The 26,398-nt window shown below is 33.7% G+C and overlaps 1 protein-coding gene across 1 annotated transcript; it reads left to right on the top strand.

Annotated features, from left to right (window-relative positions):
- The first annotated feature begins 41 nt into the window (after positions 1-41).
- On the top strand, positions 42-24,434 carry Kbtbd3 (kelch repeat and BTB domain containing 3). Its single transcript, XM_047519010.1, has 3 exons — positions 42-160; positions 13,007-13,248; positions 16,896-24,434. The coding sequence occupies exons 2-3, from the start codon at positions 13,016-13,018 to the stop codon at positions 18,496-18,498; spliced, it is 1,836 nt and encodes a 611-aa protein (XP_047374966.1). The 5' UTR covers positions 42-160; positions 13,007-13,015; the 3' UTR covers positions 18,499-24,434.
- The last annotated feature ends 1,964 nt before the right edge of the window (positions 24,435-26,398 follow it).

Below are 26,398 nucleotides of genomic sequence, written 5' to 3'. Positions count from 1 at the left end.
GCTCCGCAGGCGAGCGAAGGGAGGGACCAACGCCAGGAGCCCTACAATTACGCCACTCACACTTTGGGAAACGCTAACCAGACAGCGGTGCAAGCCAATCGCAATCAGCGCTCTGGAAGCTGGGAGACTGGGGTGGAGACTTCAGAGACTGCAGTTGCAGGTGGGTGAGCTCCTGGGTCTGAGGGAGGAGTGGGATGTCAGTGACTTATTACTGGGGTCGGGGTTGCCTCCTGCGACCCACAAAGAAGAGACTTTCCTTAGCTTCAGCTGCTTCTGTCGTTTCTTTGTGTTCCGGGGAAGGAGAGGGTTCTCTGGGTAGGAGGGATTATCTAGATGCCCCTGGAGTTGTGCGACGCGGTGGCCCTGAGTTGCCGTCTTCTCTTGCCCCCCAGCCCCATCTATCAGTCGAAACCCTACCCTCACCCCAAGCACTCCGTATCCCTCTCAGCCGCCCACCTGAAAGCTGCCATCGAAGACCAGGCTGAGACACTGTCCTCAGAGCTGCCGCGGGCCCCGCCTGAATCCAAGGCTGTCCGCCAACTGCTGGGCTAATGCTGACCCTTCATTGCGGCGCTGAGCGCCCAGGTGCTCTTTTGCGGTTGCCACGCCTGAGCTAGAGTTCTAGGGAGAAAACAGGATTCTGTTGTTGAGTCATCAGTGGTGTCATCTTAACGGACGTCCTTAATCTATCTAACAGCAACAAAAATCAAGTAAATAACTTCAGCGGCCCTTCAGATTTACTCTGTGCATTTGCTCACATTTTCCCCTCAGGCTTTATGAAGAGTCATATTGATATGTTTCCATAGTCGTTTCTTGTAGACTGTTTATGATTTTTTTCGGTCAGTACTGGGGATTGAACGCAGGGACGTTCTACCCCTAAAGTACATCTCCAGTCCTTTACAATTTTTATTTTATGACAAGGACTTGCTAATTGCCCAGTTTGACATTGAATTGTGATCCTCCTGCCTCAGCCTCCCAGTTGCTGAGATTACAGGCATGCGCCACCACTTTCTGCTGTTGACATTTACAGGAAATCCTACTTGATCAAGTTCTTGCGGGTTTTGGTACAGGGAAAAATTGTTATCTGCAGATGAATGTAAATACCTCGCTTGATGGTAGATTAAGCGCCATACAGTGGGATTCAACCTATTCCCTTCTTCTGTGGCTGCCAGGAAATATCATCCATGCCCCGACATATTAATTACCACAATTATCTGCCTGTTATTACTATCTCTTCAAGCAGGATTTTATTCCTTTTTTCATCTGAACTTTCTCCCATTAACTTTTTGTAATATCATGAGCCCCTCTGAATCCTTTGCAAGGCGATGGGATTTTGGAAACACACACACAGCCTCAAAACACAGTAAAATGAATTATTGACTTGAAATATTTTAGCTAATACTAAGAGCCTGTGTCAAGTGTTGTGTTTAAGATCTGCTTACCACTTGCAGGAAGCTTCATCTGGCCAGATGAAGCATACACATAAAAAGCTACAATAAGAGTAGATGTGAAGATATGTAAAGTAAAAAAGTACTAAAATCCATATCTTCAATGATTATAATAGTTTTTCATTTTTCACTTTCTTTCCCATCTTTTGAACTAATTTTTATAATTTTGATATGTTTTCTGTTTCTAAAACACATCTACGTACATTATCTTACATATTCTTCTGTGTAGTAATTATTAATGATGAAGAAACAGCTCAAAAGGAATTTGCAGAATAATTTAAGTTCAGGCTTAGGAATGTATATCCCATTCTTTTACCACTAAACTAAGTGTACAAGATTTATTGAGTGTGATATACAGGCAAGTGATGTAGTGGTTATTTTTACTTGTTACCTCTACCTAGAATATTATTCTTCAGTGTTACCAACATCACATTCCTTGTTCCTCTGTATGATTCAGGCTCAAACATCATATAAAAATAATGTCTAGAATAGCTCATTCTTACCCTCAGTCCCAGCCCCAAGGCTAATACTCTACTGAACACCCTTCGGTGTTTAATTTAATCACCCCTCTTTATTTACTGTTTAAAATCTTACTTTTCCTTCAAGGCTTAGCATAAACCTTACTTTTTCTTAAGACTTTCTCCAGAGTATTAAAAAATGTATTGTTTGTAGAATTCATTTGCCAATTATTCTAATATTGCTTTATAACATCTCTCTGTGGTCATGCATTATTTGTATATATTGTCTTGCAAATAAGAATATAAACTATTTGAGGAAGAATTTCATGTGTATTTGTACTTTTACAGTAATATGCATAAGTAAATATTAGTAATTGACTTTATTTTATTTTTGTACTGGGAATTGAACCCAGGACCTCACCCATGCTAGGCAAGTGCTCTGCCACTGACCTATATCCCCAGCCCTTTTTAAAAAAAAAATTTTGAAATGCTAAGCTGACCAGGCTGACCTCAAACTTGCAATCCTCTTGCCTTAGCCTCCTAGGTAGCTGAGATGACAGGTATTCGTCCCTGCACCCAGCCTAGTAATTGACTTTTACAATAGATTTTATTATTCTTATTGAGATAATACTGGTTTTTATATTGTCTGCCTTTACCTTCCTTGCTTTTTAAAAGGAAATATAAATGTGTAGTTAGTAACATGCCTAACTAGATTCAATAAACCCAAAGTTGTATTAAAATTGTTTACTGCATTGGTCAGGAAAAGAGGAGGATGAACCTAATAGAGGTTTTGCCAGTTTGTGGATAATGATCACTTTGCCTGATCCTGATTCATAGCTTCTTAGCAAGGATTCTGGGAGATTTGATATTCTCTTTCCAGTTCTACCACCGGCTATCTGTATGACTTTGATAAATCACATAACCTCTCCCAGGTATTAATTTCAAATGGAAAGGCATCAAATAGATCATAGCTAAGAATTTTTACATCATGTTCACTAGCTTTTTATTGGATTACGACCCTTATTGTCTCTCAAACCTTTTTTCTTTTTTCCATCCAAGACTTCATTGACTAGCTCTGTAATTCTGCCAGTTTCTCAAGGAACAAACCATTATTCTCCCTTTCCCTCATTCTCCACATTCATCCCAAAGCCATATTTTGGTTCTACTCTAAAGTAAAGCTAAACCCCTCTATTTCTCTTCACATCCATTGTACAATTTGTCTTCAATGCTAAATCTAGAAATCCATAGCCTTAATCACTATGTGACATTGCATCCTAATTAGATTGAGAAGGACAGACCAACAAAGTAGGAAACACAGAGTGTTATGGCACAGTATTAATATTCCTGAAAGGTTATATGAGGAGAGACATGAGAATTTGACTTTGAGATGATAGTATGATGACATTGACAAGGGCAGTTTAAGTAGGGTAAAAGAGAGGAACGTGAATGTAGTGGAATGAGAAGGTAACTGGAGGATATGCCACCACAAAATAGTCTTTAAGGACATTTTTCTGACTGAGAAATATAAAAATAGGATGGTAGTTAGAGAAGAATAAGAACTCAAAAGAGATTTTTTTGATATTTGTTTACAGATGCAGATACTAGAATTTGCATTCTGTGGAAAATGTCTAGTGGATAAAGAAAAAATTTTACTGTTGGGGGAATTGTGTGTGTGTGTTTTCACCACTCTAATGTGTACTGTGGAGTGGAGGACCTAGTCTGTATTGTTTTTAACTGTATCTCCCATATTTGGAAAAGAGCCTGCCATAATAATAACTAGACCCTAACTTTCTAACAATTGCTGAGTGACATGGACTCTGCTTCTCTTACTTGTTTTTCAATTTATTCTTCACATACTATCTAGAAAAATATTTTTAAAACACAAATCAGATCAAATCACTGCCTAGTTGAAAATTAGTAGTTCCTATTGCACTTAGCATCAAATACTAGCTCCTTGCACCTGCTTCCTGCATTCCTGTTTCCTGACATTTTTGCTCCCACTAACTATATTCCAGGCACACTGGCTGCCTTTAATTTCCTAAAACTGAACAACTCCTTTCTCACTTTAGGACTTCATCTAGTATTTCTCCCACCAACCCCTTACCTTCTCATCATTCAGGTCTCAAATTACACCCTCTCAGAAAGTCTCCTTAATATTAATGAGATCAAGAGAGCCAGATGATCTGGGTTCACACCTCATGTCCCCACTTACTTACTATGTGACCTTAGAAAAATTACTTAAAATCTCATGTTTTCTGTCTATAAAATGGAGATGATAATGGTATCTGCTTTGTGCAGTTAGTTTGAAGATTAAGCATGTATAAAGCATGAAGTACAGAGCCAGGCACATAGTACCGTCTTAACTATAACCATTTTATTATCTGAAGTAGAATGCTCCTGCAGCAGAACTATGTTGACCATATTTTTCAAGATTTAGTTCCTAATTTAGATATAGTTAACATCTGCAATAAATATTGAATAGGATAAGCCAGAAGTCATGCTCCATATTGGAATATCAGTATCAAACTAATAACTAGAGGACTCAATGAAATCAAAGCCCAGGTCAGTTAGGACACGGCTTTAGTTTCATATTCTATCAATTGGCATATGCATTTCCATCACTACTTTACATCAAAGACTTGGTTCTTAGGTTTGACCCTTGTACTTTTATTGATTTAATTATGCAAATCAACTTTTAGTGGAGGATATTAAAAGAAAGAATAAAAGAATAGTTTTGAAAGTTGATTCAGTGTATTAAATAGAAAGGTGTTTCATTGAAGCTGAGATGCAATCTGATGAAATACACTATTATTTTATGTACTACTAAGGAAGAAAGATATGCCACTTTACTATTGTATAACTTTTTTTATCATTTGGAATTTTTCATTCTGACAGAGCCGTGTGTATACACACAAACACACACACACACACACCACACATATCCCTTGTACATGCATTGAAAGAAAAATTGACTGAGTCACTCCTAAAACAACTCAACATTCAGTCTCTACTTTTACTCACTTTCAATTCACACTCAATGTCTGTGTTTTATCCATATAATATCATTCTTTGTTTAGAGCATTAGTGAATTATTATTTCTTATAGAAGCATCTATAATTATCTCCAGGATTTTCTTCCAAGTTGCTAATATTCATTCTTCATATTAAATACACACGTAATGGCTAATGTGACTGCTGTGCAACCAAAGTGATTATAAGATGCCTGTTCACTTCAGATAATAGTGTGAAAAAAAATTGCTTTAAAAGTTAATAAATTGACATAATTGAATTTGAAGAATACTTAGAGAAAAATGGTTAAGTTATAAATCTACCACCAAGAATTAAGGATAACCTAACATTTAGTAATGTTCTTATTTTAATCATTAATATTTACATACCAATTGAAAATATTAATTCAGTATTTACAATATAATTTAACTATTACAACACTCCAGTGAGATTGGTGTGTCCACTTTGCAAATAAGAAAGCAAAAGCTTCACAGAGTCTAAGTGGGAGTCACCAGTATATGATGGACCATTTGGAACCATCTTCCTCCTGCTCCGAATCCCATTTTCTTTGTTATTTGTAAAATATACAAATAGAAATTTATTCAAACCAAATTTAAGAAATGTAAATTTTAACTGTTTGGATTTGTTATTCTATGTAGAATATACATGGCAGGATTTATTTTTTTACTTTGTAAAACCAAATAACTGTGTATGATCTTGAAGTATTATTTTAGTATACCTAAAATGTAAACTGTTTTATTCCTCCTCATAGAAATAAAAATTACTTTATGTTATTGAGTTCCATTCTTATTCATGAACCATGAGCCTCAATAATTGACTTGATCCAACATAAGACCTAAATTACATATTTTTAATGATAACAAAATTGATTAAGAAATAGTTTGGTTGGATTTTTTTAAAAATTGACATTCTTAGTACCTACACCAATATGCACATAGTATTATCTTTTTGAAGGTTTCTGGTTTTGATACATTTTTGCAGTTCTATTTTCTAGTTATTTAAAAAAAATACTGAGAAACCACTTCATACTCAAAATAAAATGTTTTCTTTGTATTTCCTAAGTGCTTTGAGTAAGAACAAAACTGGAATATCAAAATAGTTTCTGAATTGAATTAATATTTTATCTTTTAATTTTTATTTTTAACTAATTGCATATAGATATTTGGTTACCAGGATAGTAGAGAGAATCCTCATGTGCCCTTCACCCAGTTTTTCCCAGTGGTTATGTTATATAATATGTAACACATAATTAAAGTACAAAAGTGAAACCACAGATTTTACAATGGTATAATGTGTGATCTAGTTCCATGTCATTTCTCATGTATTATAATCTATTGTAACTTCCACAACAATCAAGATACAGATTACAGAGCTGTGGAGGTAGCTCATTGGTAAGGTGCTTATCTAGCATGTTCAAGACCTTGGGTTCAATTCCCAGCACCACAGGCACGAAAACAAAAGTGAGCAAGAGATTACTATAGATCACTACAAATGTCTCTCTTGTGTACAAAGCTTCCCTCCCCACTTTCTACCATCCTCCATTGCTGGCAACCTTAGTCTCTTTTCCAGGTCTATAATTATGCCATTTCAAGAGTATTATATAAATGGAATCATACAGTGTCTGACCTTTTGAGTTTGGCTTCTTAGTAACTCAGCATAATGCCTTTGAAATCCATCTACGTTGTTAATACATATCAATAGTTTGTTCACTTTTTATGTTGAGTAGTATTCCGTGGTATGAATGTGCCATAGATTGTTTATTCATTCACCTATCGAGCAGCATTTTGGTTGTTTCCTCTTTTTGAGTATACTAACAAAATCTTTATAAAACAGCAAATACAAATTTTTGTGCACATTTAAATTTGTATTTCTCTGGGATAAAATGCCTATGAGTATGATTGTTGAATAACATGGTAAGCATATGTATAGTTTTATTCTGATGCTTTTTCCTTACTTTTTATTTTAATAGATCATCTGCATTTTCTTCGATAATAAACATAAAAGGCTTAGCGGGTAGCTTGCTTGCCTTGCAAGCACAAGGCCCTAGGTTCTAATCCCCAGCACCGCAAAAAAAAAAAAAAAAAAAAAAAAAACATAAAAGGTACCTATCCCTTTGGTCAGATTTACTTGTTATTCAGCAACTGAAGCATTAAATGACAATTTTTACTCACAATCTTTAATAATATGTTCATGATATTTTGGATTGTTTAGCTTTCTCATGGAGAAAAAGAAATTCAGGAATAAACCTTTACATTATATACCTGCTGGGCCTGCAATACAGTTTTAACTAATTTTTTTTTAAACTGATACATTGGTAATTTCTGTGAAGTAGGCAGATATCAACAAGAGTGATTGTAAAGTGACCAGTAAAGAATTATGATCTTGGATCCATTATTCAATCCATTTCAAGGCCTCATTTACATTATGTTCTAGTTCTGCTTTGCTGGGCAGCTGATGCATAATTTCTCCTTTGTAGGATGTTATGGCTTCTTCATAAACAACTTGAAAAATCCACATTAAGTATTATCTTTCATTTTCTTCTTACTATAATATCTTGTTTCGAGTTTTTTCTATAATACAGTGTTATATGTTCTCAACACAAAAACTATATGAAACCAGCATTCAGGGAAGAATTCACAACCACGGTCATTTAATGCTTCAGTTGCTAAATAATAAGTAAATCTGACCAAAGAGATAGGTACCTTTTATTGTCATTTGCTTATTTACCATCTATATATTCTCTTTGGTGAAACATTTCTTCATACCCTTTGCCTGTTTTTTAATTAGATTTTTTTTTTTTTTTTTGCTGGTGAGTTTTGAGAGTTCCTCATGTATTATTTAATAGATTTGTTTTGCAGATATTTCCTCCTGGTTCAAATCTTGTTTGTTCATCCTCTTAACAGGATCTTTCACAAGAAAAAATTTTAATTTTTATGAAATACAGTTTATTAAAATATTTTTTTTTTACAAATTGTCATGTCTAAGAATTCATTGACTAACCCCTAGTCAGAAAGACTTTATCCTATATTTTTTCCTAAAAGTTTATATTTTAATATTTTATATTTAAATATATGATCCACTTTGTTATGGTTTGTATATGAAGTATCCCCTCAAAAGCTCATGTGTGAGACAATGTAAGAAGATTTAGAGGAGAGATGATTGGGTTACAGCCTGAACCTAATCAGTGAATTAATCCCTGATGGGATTAACTGGAGGCAGGTGGGGTGTGGCTAGAGGAAGTGGTTCATTGGAGGGGTGGCTATGGGGTATATATTTGAATCTGGCCAGGGGAGGCACTTCTCTGCTATCTGATAATCATGTGAGCTGGTTCCCTCTAACATACTTTTCCACCATGATGTTCTGTCTCACTGGCCCCAGGGAATGGGGCCAACTGTCTATGAACTGAGACCACTGAAACTGTGAGCCCTCAAATAAACTTTTCTTCCCTAAAATTGTTCTGGTCAAATCTTTTAGTTACAGCAGTGGAAAAAGCTGACTAAAATACACTTTGAGTTAAATTTTATATAAAGTATGATGTTTAAGTCAATGTTCATTGACTATCCATTCTCTTCAGCACTATTTGTTGAAAAGACTGTTTTCCCTCCCTTTGGTTTGCTTTTGCACCTTTGTTAAACGACTTGGCTGGCTAGGGTAGGGGCATGGTAGCACGTGCCTGTAATCTCTGCTACTTTGGGAAGCTAAAGCAGGAGGATCAGGAGTTGGAGGCAAGTCTAGGCAACAAAGCTGGGCCCTCTCTCCCCATCCCCAACCCCCACCCAAAAGACTTTACTACACTTCTAAGAGGCTGTTGCTCTAGTCTATATTCTGTTCCACTGATCTGTGTCTGTCCTTTCACCAGTATCAGTCTTGATTACTACATCTATAATGTCTTGAAATTAGAATGATTATAGTCACATTATTATTATTTCAAAAATATATTAGTCTAGTTTATCATTCCATATAAATTTTACAATAATCTCAATAATATCTACAAAATATCTTGCTTAGATTTTAATACATAGGCTTGTATTAAACCTGTATATCAATTTGGGGGGATTAATTTATTGAGGATGTTGACTTTTTCATATCACAGACATAACATGTCTTTTTTATTTCTTTTGTAAGAACTTTAGAGTTTTCAGCAAACATTTCTGGTATATGTTTCATTATATTATATGTGGATATTTATTTCCCTTCTTTTTTTCAACTGTTGGATTTTTAATTTTTGTTTCCATATGCCCATTAATACTATATAGAAATACAATCAATTTCTGTGTGTTGATCTTGTATCCTGTGTTGTTGCTAAGCTCACTTACTAGTTTTATTTGGTTTCTTTGGCCGATTTCTTGGGATTTTCTGTGTACACTATCAGCATATGCAAATAGAACAATTTTGTTTTTTCTTTTCCAGTGTATATGCCTTTTGTTGAATTTCCTTGCTTTAGCGTGCTGGCTAGAGCTTCCAGTGCTATGATGAATAGCAGTGGCAAGAGTAGACGTCCTTGACTCTTTTTCTCATCTCATGAGAAAGAGATTCAGTCTGAATATTAATACTACTTTTAGTATAATGTTAGCCTATTAACTAACTATTGTTTTCAGTAGATATTCTCTACCAAGTTGAGGGGAAACTTTCTCCTCTATTCCTTGTTTGCTAGGAGTTTTTCTAAGTAATGGGTTTTGGATTTTGTCAAATGCTTTTTGTATGAATTGATATGATCATGTAATTTTTTTCTTCTGTAGCTTGTTAATAAGATGGATTACATTGATATTCAAATATTTAATCAATCTTACATCCCTGAATAAACTTCTTGGTCACTGTAAAATTCCTTTTATATTTTGTTGAATTCTTTTTACTAATATTTTGTTAAGAATTTTTGCACCTGGATTTGTGAGGGATATTGGTCTGTGGTTGTGGAGTGTGTGTGTGTGTGTGTGTGTGTGTGTGTGTTATCTTTAGAGTATAACAGCAATGCTGGTTCAGTTCAAGTTCATTTGTGGCTCCATTGCACTGGGCCTAAGGTGAAGCAGAGCATCATGCAGGTAGAGTGTGGCAAAGCAAAAACTGCTTACCTTCATGGCAGCCAGGTAGCAGAGACAGAGAAGAGAAAGTGCCAGGGGCAGGATATATCTTTCAAAGGTACATTCCCAGTGATCTACTTCTTCCTCCTATGTACCATTATCTATAAAATTCATCAGTGGAACTAATCTGTTGATGAGATTAGTACCCTTATGATATAATCACTTCCCAAGTTCCACCTCTGAACATTGGGCAACAAGCCTTCAACAGATGAGCCTTTGGGGGACATTCCAGATCCAAACCATAACCCTGACCTATGGATTATTTAGAAGTATGTTATTTATGTTCTTTATATTTTCATATCTTTTGTAATTAATTTTTAGTTTGATTTCATTGTGACCAGATAGCATAATACTTATAATTTCAACTCTTTTAAATCATTCAAGGTTTGTGTTGTGGAGCAGGATATGGTCAATCTAGGTATTATTCCATGGGCACTTAAAAATAACTCTTAAAGTCTTCTATAGAGGTTGATTAGATTCTGTTGGTTGATGGTGGTGTTGAATTCCTCTATACTTGATTTTTTTGTAGTTTTAGAGAGATGAGTATTTATGTCTCCATCTATAACAGTGGATTTGTTCTTTTACTTTCCTCTTGCATCAATCAGTTTCCACATCATGTATTTTACAGTTCTTTTGTTTGATGCATACACATTTAGGATTGACAGTCATTGTGGTGGATTGACATTATGTAATATTCCTCTCTATCTCTGGAAATTCTTCTTTCCAAAGTCTATTTTATCTTATATCATTATTTCTCTACCTACTTTCATTCAATTGAGGCTTGTATAGCATATTTTTAATAACTTTACTTTTCTACTTATTGTAGAAGTGAGTTATTTATAGTTATAATTATTTATAGGAAAGTCAGTTTTTTATCTACTCTGGCAATCTCCATGTTTTAATTGGCATATATAGACCATTTACATTTAGTACATTGATTTTGTCGGTACTTAGTCTACCATTTACCTTTTGTTTGTTCTTCCTGTTTTTCGTTTCTCTTTTTTCTTTTCTATGCCTTTCTGTGGGTTATTTGAGCCTTTTAAGAATCCCATTTTAATTTAGTTATAGTAACTATAAGTATTATCTCTTTGCATACGTATTTTGGTGATGTTCAGCCTTCTCTGACATCATTCTAGTTGGGAAACAGGAGAAGAAAGTTTGAGTCTCATTGCAACCTAGCATGTATAGAATTTGAGGCTTTTCTCATTGCTTCTTTGTGGGTAGGTAAAGAACCACAATTCTTTTATGGTATTCAGCTAGGTTCATTGTCTAAAACCTTTCTGGTTTACCATTTTGCTCCTCTCTGTGTCCTGAGACTAAACAGAATAAGTTTTTCTTGAGGCCGTTTATGTATGGTGTGCCAAGATTCTTCAATATCAAGAATGTATTAGACAAAAAGAACATCCAAGGAACTTACCACATGTTGTTCCTTAGGTACCAAGTTCACTAGGCACTCTGTTTTCTTCTCTCCACTTTTCACAGTTTCATATGTTTGAAATTCTGGGTATGTGTGTGCTGAGTGGAGGTGGTTCTACTTAGCAGGAAAAACAGGGAGAGCCCAAATTTCTTTTTCATAGGGGATATAATTATAAGAATTAAATACCATGTAAAACTCATGGACCAGAGCCTGGCACAACTTACTGGCTCAGCAGATATCATCTGTTGTGATCATATGTGTCCTTGTTATCAACAGGGATCTTAAACTGATGTAACTTTTAAGCAGTACATTATAATGGGATCTTAGGAATGCTAAATTTACTTTCTAGACTTTCACTTGATGTTAAAATTGAGGGTCATGATGGTATTAGGAAAAGTATGGACTTTGAGTAAAACAAGCATGTTTCTTATGAATTTTGTCTTCTTATTTAATCTGACCCTCAATTTTCTGTTTGAAAAAGGTGTTATCAATATCAGCCTAAAGAGATTATTGTGAATATTGAATATAACAATTATATAAAATTACTTATTATAAATTCTGGTACCTTCAGGCTTGTTATATCACTAACTATGAAAGTTTAGAGTCTCTAACCATACATTTGCCTATCAATGTTTTATTTGTTACCAGAAATGGAAGTTTTACACGTAGTAGTGTTCTCCAGTTTTTTATTTAAAAGTCCAAAAATTTTGCTTCATGAGATGGATATAGATGTTGAATTTAGATTGTTGTGATTGTCAAAATTTCCCTTTATACCTGCTCTTTGTCATCAGTGTATTAACATAATCAGGTTTCTCCCAACTAAAACAAAACAACACTTCTGTTTCACAATTCCTTGCTTTTGATGGTGAAACTTTTATCCTGGGACCTGAAATGACAGTTTGGGAAATAAATGATTTTCTGGCCTTCATCTCTCTTGGATTGCTAACCTCATGTTTAACAAGTTTTGTATAAACTAAAGTTACATACTGTTTTCCTTCCTGCTTTCAAATAAGCAAACTTGGATCAATGTTTGCCTTTGTCTCCCTCAGTAAAGGTGATTAACTAGTTTAGTACCCTCAGATGCTCTGATCTTTTAAACCAGTTATCTTGTAAAAGTAACCTTGAAAGCATGTAGTCTGTGCTCCAGTATTCACATTGTAATGCCTACTTTGCAACCAGAAGAAAATGGATAGGAGAGAACAGGGATGTGCGAGGTACATACACAGATAATCACTACTATAGAAATAATGCCTCTTATTGTAACAATTAGTCATGCAGTGAGATCCTAGATAAGCTATGTATTTATACAAGTTATAAATTTGCTATTTAACACAAATATATAGCATAAATGTTATGCCTCATAATACATGATTTAATTTCAGTGAGCTCAACAACTTATGATAATACAACAGGAATTTATTATTAAATGTCATAAAAGCAAATGTTTAGAACAAGATTTACTATCATGGGATTGTGGTTAGCACTTTTGTAAAATCGACCCTAAGAGGGCAGATTTTGAGGTCTGAAATTTTCATTAGATGTCTACTCCATTGGTGATTTTTTTTTTTCATTCTAGTTCTAACACATGGAATTGGCTATGGATAAATCATATGATTTCAATGAACGACGCTCATGTAATGGAATTCCATCTGAGAAGAAAAACAGCTACCTTGTATCTGAAGATCATGGACAGAAAATCTTAAGTATACTGCAGAATTTTAGAGAGCAAAATGTCTTTTATGATTTCAAAATAATCATGAAAGATGAGATAATCCCATGTCATCGTTGTGTGTTAGCAGCATGTAGTGACTTTTTCAGGTACTTTACCTTGTCTATGCCTCAGATTTTATGATATGGATAATGAAGTATATAATATAACTAACTAATTCAGTTTTCTCCCCATAGGAACATACAAAGGGAGATCCCTGCACTGTATCATTTTATTAAAAGATGAAATGATAAGTTGAACAAACATGGAAACAGTTCAAAGAACATGAGTTTGAGAGGAAAATAAACTTTAAGTTGTGTATTACCTAAGGGAAGGGACTCTAACTCAGAGAACTTAAAAATTTCTCCCCTCTTTGGCAAAGATATTCCTGTCGTAGGGAAAAGTAATTCTTAGCAAAGAATTTCTCTGTAGTGCATAAATTGTTCTGATTCTATGTAACCTTCTAAATATAATTTGGTTCCCATTAGGTTACCCTATAGGGACTCTCCTAGTCATGATGTTACAAGAATCTTATGATGACAGTGGGTTTCTAATTCCACAAGGTTAAGAATCAGTCATGTTGCCCTGTTATATGATAATTGTCTCAAGGTAATATCATCCTGTGGAGCCTTCTTAGACAAGTCTATTTTTGTAATATCATGACCTTCAGCCTTCCTAGTTATACTGCAGTAAATTTAAATCCAAATTGCAGTGTTGTGCATTATGCTCAATTTTGGAAGCAAAGTACATAGTGTTTAAATTCCTAATAAATAGATTCAATAAAAACAAAGTAAGATTTAAAACAAAAAGCCAGCATGGAATTTATACTATTTTAATCTTAATTTAACCCATATTTTCTAACTAGATATTACCTTTATTCCTTTTAGAGTAACTCTTAGCTGGGCATTTAGCAAAACTTTTTTAATGTCTGCTACTTGATAAATACTTTGAATTTGGGAACAGTGCCTTAGTGCTGTACCATTTACTGGGGACAGGAAAGCTACAACTATTGAACTAGCTGTTTGCCTAATTGTAAGTCTTCATCTATTCTTCCCATTTCTTTCTTTTGGTAATACAAGTTATTCCTTGAGCTCCATTGTGGCCTTAAGTATTCTTATATTCTGCCACTCTCAGTTTCCAGCAGTGTCTTCCCTTCTCTCTTCTAATCTGGCTTTTCTTCCAAATAACTCTCTTCTGCTCCTTTATACTTTAGAACACCTGTTATTTAAAGGAAGCTGTACAGTATAATGATTAAGTACTCGGTATCTGAATACGTATGCCCTTATACAAATCCCAGTTCTGCCATTTGTTAGACATGTGACCTTAGGCAAATTAGTAACCTCTTCAGGTGTAAGTTTCCTCATTTGTCAAAAATTAGGGTAATAAAAATAGGACCTAACTCAGAGGGTCATTATGAGTGAAATAATGTATAATGATTAGGGTGTAGTGTACTTAATATTTAATATTTAATATTAAGTGAAATAATATATAATGATTAGGGCCCAGTATATTTAATTCATATTAGCTGATATTATGATTATTATTTCTAAACCTGGCAAAAATGGAAATAATCTGATTTGGACATACAGCTTGATTTCCCTAAAACATTTTCATGCTCATAAAGTAAGAGGTTCGTGTAAGCATTTGAATTTGCAGTCCTCTACTCTTCATTTTGACATTATTTTTTAATTAAATCTTTTTGTCCATAGTACTATTTTTAGCTTACTTCTTGTTTTTATAGGCCTGCTTTTCATTTTTAAAATTACTATTAGACTAATATAGGTTTCTAATTTTCTGCCTATTTTAAATAGAACAAATTACAGATCCTTTATTATATTTTATTAAATGAATATGTAGTTCACATACAAATAGATTGAAATTTGATCATTTACACTCTTGTATGATAAAGCTATCACCAATTCATAATATTTATATTATGCTCAAATGTACTCACTGCAATGTTGGGAGGAAAATATAATATTAAAATGTCAAAAAAAGGTGTATAATGCATGATAAAAACCCTTTACAATGTTTTTTGGACAATGGAAATTATGATTAACATGTCATTTGAAATAAGAAATTGAAAAGGAATCACACATTTTCTGGTAACCACTTTATGAAAACAGGATAAATATAAATGTTCTCCAGATACTTTAAACATGAGTAAATAAAGTATAGAAATATGATCTTACTTGTGTCTTATGAAAGAAACTGTGGAAGCTGATTGTAATTTAAAAATACATTCAACCTGATAGAAATCATTTGCTTTCTTTAAATAATGATAACACTAATAGCTAATACTTTGAACTAGTTAACTTATTCCTCCCAAAAGCCCAATGAAATAGATACTATCAGTATTCCCATCTTCAGATGAAGGATTTAAAGCAGAGTAAAGTTATCACCTCCCCCAGAGTCATACAACTAACAAGTGACAGAGGCTAGATAACCTACCTAGGCATCTGACTCTAGAAGTCATGCTCTTAATATTACCCTAAAGTAACTTTGAAGATTCTAGTAATCTAATATAATTATCATCACAGATTAATATTTCTCAATTGATATATATTACTAAAACCCCTACATAATATACATGTATATAACTTTTATAACTATTTTCAGTTGGTTTCCTATTAAGAAGTATCGAGTAGCCCTAGTTGGAAGAATCTTTATCCTCCTCCTTTTTTCCAAGTTGTATTCCTTACTTGGAAAGTCCTTCATGTTTTTCAGTTGGATGCTATACTTCTTTAGTAGATTTAGTTACTCTCTGAAATATACTCTAGTAAGTAAATAGATTTTTCTCTAGAGTTCTTGGATACCTAGGGGTACTGTTCACAGAGGTATTTTTGGACAATACCAGCAGAAATACAAACCATTATTAAACCAGAATGAGTAATAAAATATAGTCCCTACCCATACATTTCCAAATAATCTATAATTTTTCTTACACTGAACCAAAGAAATTCCTAATTCCTTAGATTCTATCAAGTTTGATATGAGAGAATAAAATAGGATTTATTAGGAAGAACTTTCAAGATTATCTAATTATTCAAATTTGAGGACCCATCTCCATCTTTCAGTGACTGTTACCACAATAACTTAGGTTCTGCTTTTTGGTTTGGTATGGTACTTTGTTTCAGTTTTGTTGTATGAAAATCATCTATGGTTTCCCCTAAAGTACTGTATAAAATGTATTTTTTTAGATGTGTGTCTTCTTTGTTGGATTTCCCCAGACAGACAAATCCATTGAAGACGTGGCATTTCACTGTGTTCCATCATTCATATTTCGTCACTGTCAAATAGAAAGTTATTTTGAAAGAAATTTTTAAATCTTAAGCTCAAAAGCATTACATTTTAAGTAATGTTAGTTATTACCAGGACAGCTGATGCTATTTAACCCATAAATAAATAAATTCTACCATTTTGAAATTCTGCCCTAATTTTTTGAATAACATATAAGTACAAATCAGTATAGAAAATTTGAACTTTTTATACACTTTTTTTAGATTTGTTGCTATAGCTCAGCTACACTATGTATAGTCTTAATATGAGAGTTATGTAATATGTTTGTTGGCAGATAAGTAATATGGCATTATTATCCTAGATATTAAAATAATTGATTAGTATGCTATCAAATGTGATTTCATCGATATATTTTAAATCAGCTTAAGTATAAAGGAAACCTCCTTAAGGGTATATTGAAAATTATAGAACAAAATATTTCTGTTTACTTGTTCTTTTGTGTTCTTTATTTTTGCAGGGCTATGTTTGAAGTAAACATGAAAGAAAGAGATGATGGAAGTGTTACCATTACTAATTTGTCCTCCAAAGCAGTAAAAGCATTTCTTGATTATGCCTATACTGGAAAAACAAAGATAACAGATGATAATGTGGAAATGTTCTTCCAATTGTCATCATTTCTTCAAGTTTCCTTCCTATCCAAAGCTTGCAGTGACTTTTTAATAAAAAGCATTAATCTCGTCAATTGTTTACATTTATTATCTATATCAGATAGCTATGGCTCCACCCGTTTGTTTGATCATGCATTATACTTTGTACAACATCACTTTTCTTTGTTATTTAAATCCAGTGATTTCTTAGAGATGAATTTTGGAATACTGCAAAAATGTCTGGAATCAGATGAATTAAATGTTCCTGAAGAAGAAACAGTACTGAAGGTTGTCCTTAGTTGGACAAAACATAACTTAGAATCAAGGCAAAAGCATCTGCCTCATTTGATTAAGAAAGTAAGATTACATCAGTTATCTGAGGACACACTACAAGACTGTCTTCTCAATGAAGAGTGTTTACTCAAAAGCACAAACTGTTTTGACATAATTGTGGATGCAATTAAGTGTGTACAAGGTTCTAGTGGACTTTTCCCTGATGCTCGACCATCCACAACTGAAAAATATATATTCATTCATAAAACTGAGGAAAATGGAGAGAATCAATATACATTTTGCTATAATATTAAAACTGACTCATGGAAAATACTTCCACAATCACACCTGATTGATTTGCCAGGATCTAGTCTGTCTAGCTATGGAGAGAAAATATTCTTGACTGGTGGTTGCAAAGGGAAGTGTTGTAGAAAGGTTCGACTTCATATTGCTGAATCTTATCATGATGCCACTGATCAAACCTGGTGCTATTGCCCAGTCAAAAATGATTTCTTCTTGGTATCAAATATGAAAACCCCAAGAACCATGCATACTTCAGTTATGGCTCTCAATAGATTATTTGTCATAGGTGGAAAGACTAGGGGCTCTCAGGACATTAAAAGTCTCTTAGATGTTGAGTCTTACAATCCTCTTTCCAAAGAATGGATATCAGTTAGCCCATTACCCAGAGGCATATATTATCCAGAAGCAAGTGCATGCCAAAATGTAATTTACGTTCTTGGATCGGAGGTAGAGATTACAGATGCCTTTAACCCATCACTTGATTGCTTTTTTAAATATAATGCTATAACTGATCAGTGGTCTGAACTAGTAGCAGAGTTTGGGCAGTTTTTTCATGCTACACTAATTAAAGCTGTCCCTGTAAATTGCACACTGTATATATGTGACCTTTCCACCTATAAGGTTTATAGTTTTTGTCCAGATACTTGTGTTTGGAAGGGTGAGGGGTCTTTTGAATGTGCAGGCTTTAATGCAGGTGCAATTGGAATTGAAGATAAGATTTATATATTAGGTGGTGATTATGCACCAGATGAAATCACAGATGAAGTACAGGTCTACCACAGCAGCAGGTCAGAGTGGGAAGAAGTTTCACCAATGCCAAGAGCCTTAACTGAATTTTACTGCCAGGTGATTCAGTTCAATAAATACAGGGACCCATGGTTTTCTAATCATTTCTAAAAGTAGTATGTGCTTGAACATTCTAAAAGTACTCCATTCTCTTAACCTTCAATAAATCTGTTTGCCATAATGATTGGTATAAAGGTCTTTACATCTTATTGAAATAAAATGTTCCTTCTATTACAGAACTACTATGTATGTATGCTAGCTATGAATATACAGTTCCCAGAATTTACAATACAGAATACATTTACCAAAAATTATGCTGAATGTAATTTAATCTTGGAGAATTCAGAATACTTAGTATTTTCATATGTAAATAAAAGTCATAGGCTTTGATGCTTTTAAGTACTTCTCCTATGAAAGACTAGTAAAAACAAAGTTCACAGATTTGTACTATGTAGATGGGGGAAATCTCTTGGGGTAGTAAAAATGAATTATACACACTACATTATGTGACATGAAAGAAATTATAAATAACTGAGAATCCTAGCTTGATACTGTGAGCCTAAGAGTTATTAAATTCCTGTTCTTCCTGATCATAGATTAACTTCTTTTAAATATTTCTTCTTTTACCATTTTTTTGTCAGAATTTTTCCTCAAATGAAACACATTTCCCCATCATTCTAAACAGTAAACCTAGATTAGCTTTTTTGTGATTCAGCTCAATAAGAGCATGTTGTACCAAGATATAATGCCATGCCATTGGCAGATACTTAAATCTTTTAAAACTGATTATTATTATTGTCAGTTTCAATTTCTTAGCAGTATATCTCTCTTCATATTTTTTGGTTCATTAGTAAATTAGCATTCCTTATTTAATTAGTAGTTTTAAGTTACACCTGAACTGTTTGTCCTAACATATAACCCATTAGTGATATTCTTGGATTCTAGGAGGGTAGTCTTAAAATATTTTTTTCTGTATCAATGTCAGGTTCCAACACAATTGAGGATATAGAGAATCTGACTTCTAGATAAGTGGATCATTATCATCCCATTTCTTAAACTTCATCCAAATTTGAGTTGCAGTAAGAAAGTTTAGAATTTATTTGGTACCACATCAGTTTTCTGCAATGATATATACAAACTTTAAAAGCACCATTCTGGTTTACTACTTCAGTAAATTTCAGTGAATTACCTTCTAATTTAAAATGATGACTAGGCTTTTGGTATTGATAATAGTATTCACCATCTGCATCTGTTTAAATGTTTAATCTTTAACTCAAGTAATAAAAGAGTATTGATCTTGTTTTCAACTAGATGGTTCTGCCTTGCAAGGGAATGTTTCTTTACTCAGTTTAAAAGACATGGGCATTTCATATTTAAGATCCTGGTTTATATCTCAGGTAAAGTGTAGATTGTATTTCTCTGGAACCACATGTAGTTTCATCTTAGTAGTAAATTTTAATCTATAGTAAATATAAAATGGAAATGTATCTAAGTGATGTTTCTTTTATTCTACCACATAAATTTATGAAAACAAGTTTCAAATATATTTTTCAAAATCAAAGATAATTTAAAGTACATACAGGGACTGTCTCTAATGAGATGACAGTTACATAAAAGAGAATTCTGTAGAACTGGTGGCCTTCCTATCTAAGCACATGATTAGTTGGCTCTGCCCTTTCTTCTAGGTGTTATGTTCAAGAAAGAAAGTTTAATGGAGGCTTCTCTATATTTGTGTGCCTTTGAAAACATTGAGAAAGACTATAACAGTGAGTGATCTTTATTGGATTTACTGCACTATTAATTTAAGTATATATTAATAGAGTATATTTAAATATTGTTGTCATCACTGACTGGGAATTGTTCATCTCTTTCAGAAAGGAGAAACTAACACAAAACTAAATCCTTTCTTGATGCTCTTTCATTATTTTATCATCTTGATTTCTACCATTCTTCTCTTTGGTCATTGCTTTATGGTAATGTTTCTAGAAATATCCTTCTTATCAAGACCTAGGTGGCTCCCTATGCATTTTTGGTTTTTACCTTTTTTCTAATGCAGGTTTTCTGCCTTAGTTGCTACAGTGGCTGTAGGTTTTTTGTTTTTTGTTTTTATTTTCATGCATTGCCATCCCTTTATAGTGCACCTTTCCGCTCTTCTTCAATTATTACTGTGAGGAAAATACTTTGTCTAGTTAAAAGACCCTAAACTCTTCATTTATTCACTGTTTTTTTCTCATTACCAGAGCAAGTGCCTATGGATTTGGCACCATTAATCTAATTTTGCATCTCTTTGTTGCACTTTCATTTGATCTATATGCCTTATTAAAAAATAATTCTGTCTTTAGATTCCTGCAGGAATCCAACTACACAGCATCAGTGCTGGGTATATGCTCTGGTCTTGCCAATCATGCCTTTACTGTCTAAAAACAAAATGTATCATTCTGGTCTCATCATTCTGAATTTCTGACATGCAAATTTCAGCAATTCCTCAAGTCTATTATCAGTACCTCCAGAAGGAGCCATATTTCCTGTTTGTAAATTTAGGTAAGAAAAAATAACATCCTTATATGAACTCTTCCCTTAGTTATTATTTTCAAAGTCTGTCTTTCTTTCATCTCTTTCAGTCAGTGCTACAACATAAGAGACAAAGTAATTGTGCTCATTTTCCAGATTGTAGTCATTACTGTGGAAAAATTCTGCTTAACATTTCTAAATTCATTAACATCTGTCTGTTAGAATACATTCAGATTATGCATGCAAAAACATTTGAATATTGTACTGTCTTTAAAATTGAAAGGTATATGTCATTAAGTATAAAAAGATTAATATATAAGATAAAACTCAAAATTAATATTCCTAGAATGATCTCCGAACTTGGGCTAAAATGTAATTTTTGTTCATCTACAGTCTTTGAGACTAAGTAATATGAAGAATATTTGCATAATCAAAATTAACAATTCCCATAATACTCAACTTGGTATTGGAAAAGAAATAGGTCCTTATTACAGCAGCATTCATTACATGTTACCCTTGAAAGCTAGATTATTTGAGAGTGACTCTACACTGCAATATGATTTCATTTTCCCAGGTATTAAGAGGAACGTCTAAGTATGTGTTTAGTGTGCTTAGCTCAAGGTACATCATTTGAAAATCAGACTTGCACAGAGATATTCATCTGTTTCTATTTTGATATTTGAAAGCAATAAATGCTATAATGTAATGAATAAATAGTTGCTTTAAGGTCATTATTCTCAGTTTAATTGGATTCAATATTCTGGAAATTCTCTATATTTAGAATAGAAGTGTAATATCCCAAAATGTTTTGCAGAGGGCAGCTCTGGAGGGACTCCTAAATGCAAGGGCTGAAATTTATAGGAAACCAGATTTATGTCTAAGAAAAAACTTGACACCACTTTATGAAGTCCTACTTTAGAATGAGACTATTTACCAAGGACTCTGGCATTTGACAAATTATTAGCTCAGTGATTTCCTGCACAGGAGTGCATGACCAAAGATTTTTGCATTCTAGTTAAACATTTTAATTTCAATCATTTCCCTTATATGGGACTAATTGCTTCTTCCTCCAACTTATTTAGCAATTTAGACATTTAATTTTAATGGTTCTGCATACTCAAGATTTTTCAATAGGACCTGAGACTTTAAACTATCATTTGAGGAGCATTTTGGTTAAGGGGGATTCTTTTTCTTTTAATCACTCAGGAAAAGTCTGTAAATGGTGCTGACATTTATAGTGAGCTGTTAACTGAGATTTTTTTCCTTCTATTTACCGCAGATGCATATTTGTCTTACAGTGAATAAAAACTAAAAGCCAGTTTCTCTGAGTTTTGTTCTTATTTTTCTGGAAATGTATTTATATAACCAAAGGTAGTGATTTCCATTCATGTTATATAATTTGGAAGACTCTATCTTAAAAATTTTATAAATTATATTTGATGACTGATGCTTAATCAAATTTAACAACAAAATAGGAAATTCAGTCATGGAATGATACTATTATGCATTTATCAAACAATAAGTCTTCTAAATCATAGACCTACATTCAAATTTGAAAATAACCTTGGAATCTAATACAGCATCCAATGTGGTGTGGAAAGGTCCTCCAAATCCGAAAACAACTTGGACATGTGATTTTTTTTTCCGTTTCTCAGTGCTTTAGAGGTGAAAAATCACTATCTTCATTTTTGAACAATTCTATTAGAAACATTGGAAATAGCTCTGCCTTGCTGTAATAACTTCCAGCGTTGGTCCCAGATTGCTGACCCTGCCTGCAAGACATTCAAGTGTGTGAAACAATACTGTGTCTCTCATCCTTCCAAGACAAGTTCTCGATTTCCTTCTTGTTAAAGTGCTAAGCACTTTATAGCACTTTAACATCTCCCACAATGGCTGGGATACATACCTGCTCCTTGTACACTTGCCTCAGACAATCTATTCTTGATCTATCTTTTTTCGATGGATTGAGCATGACCAGCATTGCAGAATCTGTTTCATATTTGGATAGTGCCTCACTATCCATTCCCACTGTACTTGAAAATTAAAACAGCTCATTCTTTCATCTAGCTCTTTAGCTTTTGTAAATCCCACCAATGCTAGAGCTTTGCTTTCTCTCTCTCCTCAGAACTACCCACTCCCCATCAACACAATTATAAACATTTTCTAGGTGAGGAATTCTAAAGCCAAACTTTAATGTCAACCTTTTGTTATTGGGTACAGTTTTTAAAAACACTCTACAAAAGACTTCAAGAAGTATACCCAAACTAGAAACCAAAGCAGTTATATAATAAGTAGTTAATAAGAGAACAATTTGCTCAGAAATTAATGCAGACCAGCCTTATGATGGCAATTATCTAAATTTGAAGGTTTGTGGTGTTAGCCCAGTTGAATAGAGAATGATATTTTCATGAAACAGGGTCACAGATAACTTTATGGGCCAGGGAGCTTTGTTCATTTCATTATCATTGGCAACATTCCCAACCATAATGCCTATCTAGCTCAACAAATTGAACTATTGGGTTCAAGAGTAACCAAGGTTGCTGAAAATAACTCAGAGTACAGTCTTCTATTAGTGAGCATCACATTGTATAAATATTTTTTACATGTCTGTCTTCCTCATTTAACTGGAAACTCTTAGGGATTAGGGATATATCTTCATCATTTTAGAATCCAGCAATTAGCTCACTGCCCATCCTAATAAGGCATCCAATAAACTGATATTTTATTGAGCAATATGTGAAGCAAAATATATTTATTGCAGTCATATTGTTACTGAATAAAGTTGTTATATCTGCACACTTTGCAGTCTGTTTTCATGTAAAAAAATTATTTTAAGATTTTACATTTTAGAATGCTACCACACTGTACTTCAGTTATCAATGTATGTGTTAATTCTTTTAATAATACTTGAAAATTGTGTATGTCTAAAGTGTGAGAAAATTGGTTTAGGTCAGTTTATATGACTTCAGCTTCTGTTTTATTTTGTTTGTTTAGTATACAGAAGGGTTAATCAGAAGCACTTTTTGAGAGTGAAAATACATTCAGCACACTGCCGGCCTTTGGAGAGAATGTATAGTTGATTGTATAGTTGTGTATGTATAACTAGTTCTTGAAGGTGAGATTACAAATTTAAAGTCATTTATCCACCTAATTTTAATGCTTAAGGATTTTTTTTCATGAATTTTAACTATAATATCTAATTCGTTGTTTCAAAGGCAATAATGGATAAGAAAATGACTGCAAGTTTCATTAGTTATGCAAGCCCCATTTTTCCTACAAGAGCATGATAGCTTCAGTGATCTTCCTCCCACTTTGGGGGGATAGTGCTCAAAGCTACTTGCACTGCATACACGGGTAACTTACTACATTTCTTTATTAGTGGAATGTGGGCTTTTGCCATATGCTATGAGAAATAAAATGAGCATTTTTGCAGGTTCATATCAAACATATTAACATGTAGTAAAACTTTTCAATTCTATAAGGTAATTATTAATTTATTAAAATGTATCTCAGAAAAAATATATTGTCTGTATGTATTGTTATGAGAAATAAAAGAGATAGAGAAAGGCAATGTGAGGTTTCTCATTTTCTTTCCTCTCTCCAGGTGTCCTAGATTCCTGAGTGACTCTTAGTGGTCTCACAATTACTGAGAACTGTTCTGGTGGGGATGGGAGGTAAGGTCAGAAGGGTCTTCTGACGTTGGGATATGTGCAGCCATGTAGACTTCAAGATGGAACAACCTAGTCTGAAATGAATACAATAACAGTCTTCAGGTGAGGCATAAATCTTAGTCCCTGATTAAGAAAGAACAGATCAAATATCCATGAACCACAGATGACAACCACAAAAGCTAATCAAACACACACGGTCTGAAACTGGCCAACCCGACTCACTGGATGCTGCATACAAGGACCAGTTAGCTGCCAGGGTATAATATAAGCCTTTCTACCTCATACACCCAGATGATCATGATGAGGAGCTAGAGAAGGGGCCAAAGTCTGAAGTGTTAAGTGGTACTGTGAAAGGATTTCTAAGTATTTGCATTAGACAAATATTCTCTTTATTTTTCCTTCCCTTTCACTTTATTTTTTTGTTTTGTTTTTTTTCCTTTCACTCATTTGATTGAATTTTTAAAAATATTTTTAATTGTAGATGGACACAAAACTTCTATTTAGTTATTTTTATATGGTGCTGGGGATCCATCCCAGGGCCTCACATGTGCTAGGCAAATGCTCTACCACTAAGCCATAACCCCAGCCCTATTGGCTTTTGAATGGTGCTTTATAGGTATACATAAAGGTAGAATTCACAATGGTAATTTGTGTCCTATAATTTTACTTCTCACTGGACAGGGCCATTTTCTAACCTGTTTTTATTTTTCCTACATGATGAACTATAGCTTACTAATTGACCTTGTCCACCAGGTTCTTTTTCCAGACTGTGGCCCAAGATGAAATAGAGTTCCTCCTTGGAAATCCATTTTTTTAACCCATTAAAAAATTGTCTTCTCTGAAGCTCTCTCTTGTTCCTCATGAGAGCCTGGTTCCTACTTTTGCTCCAGACTTTTTTTCTTATTACCTCCATTCTCCACATGCCTCCAGTTTTCTGTAGTTCCCTTTGCCTTCAAACATTGACTCAATGTCTTCTTTTTAAATCCCTTAGATAGAAGCCTCTAACAGAGTTTATTAAAAATATAAGACCATGTAGGTAATCGGCCTGCCTCTAGGTTGTTATGGATGCTGTCCTTAAATCAGAGGTGTCTCTCAGTCAACACTTCAATACTTGCAGTCCCCAAGCAAGTGAAGCTTTCATTTTAAGTCATTAAACAGACTGGTTAATTATTACAGTCTGATGAAGGTTTTTGAACTTATTTTCCTAAGTTCCAAACGTGGCTGAATTATCCCCCTTCCTCTAAAGACCAGAAGTGCTTCAATGTCAGGTTTCAAACATCTCCTTTCTTGCAGAAAATGAATTGTAAAAGTTATATAAAATATCAGTTTGTGACCTTCCTAATCACTAAGAATTACATAATAAGAAGTTAAGAGTTTTTTAAAGCATTTGCAATGTAAATTATAAAATGTTTTGTCAAAAACTGTAGCAATTTAGTCATACAGATTTTAATTTGTTTACATGTATAATTTCTAGAGAAAATAACCTAAAAAAATTTCACTTTTCACTTTGGATCCAAAAAGTCTCAAAATGTTTAGTGTTGGGGCTGGGATTGTAGCTCAGTATTAGAGTGCTTGCCTAGCACTTGTGAGGCACTGGGTTTGATCCTCAGTATCACATAAAAATAAATAAATAAAGGTATTGTGTCCATCTACAACTAAAAAAAATATTTTTTAAAGGGTTAGTGTTTGAGGTTTTCAAATGTAATATGAAAAAATACTGGATTTTGAGGCAATGTGACACTTCACCAGCCTACCAAAGGAACATAGATCATTTAAAACTGCAAACATTGTTATGGAATACTTCTTAGAAAACCCATGTTTCCAGGATA

This window comes from Sciurus carolinensis, chromosome 11 (genome assembly GCF_902686445.1).
Source record: "Sciurus carolinensis chromosome 11, mSciCar1.2, whole genome shotgun sequence".
NCBI classification, from domain to species: Eukaryota; Metazoa; Chordata; class Mammalia; order Rodentia; family Sciuridae; genus Sciurus; species Sciurus carolinensis.
Note: the sequence above shows the minus strand (reverse complement) of the source record. Positions and strands in the feature narration are given on the sequence as shown.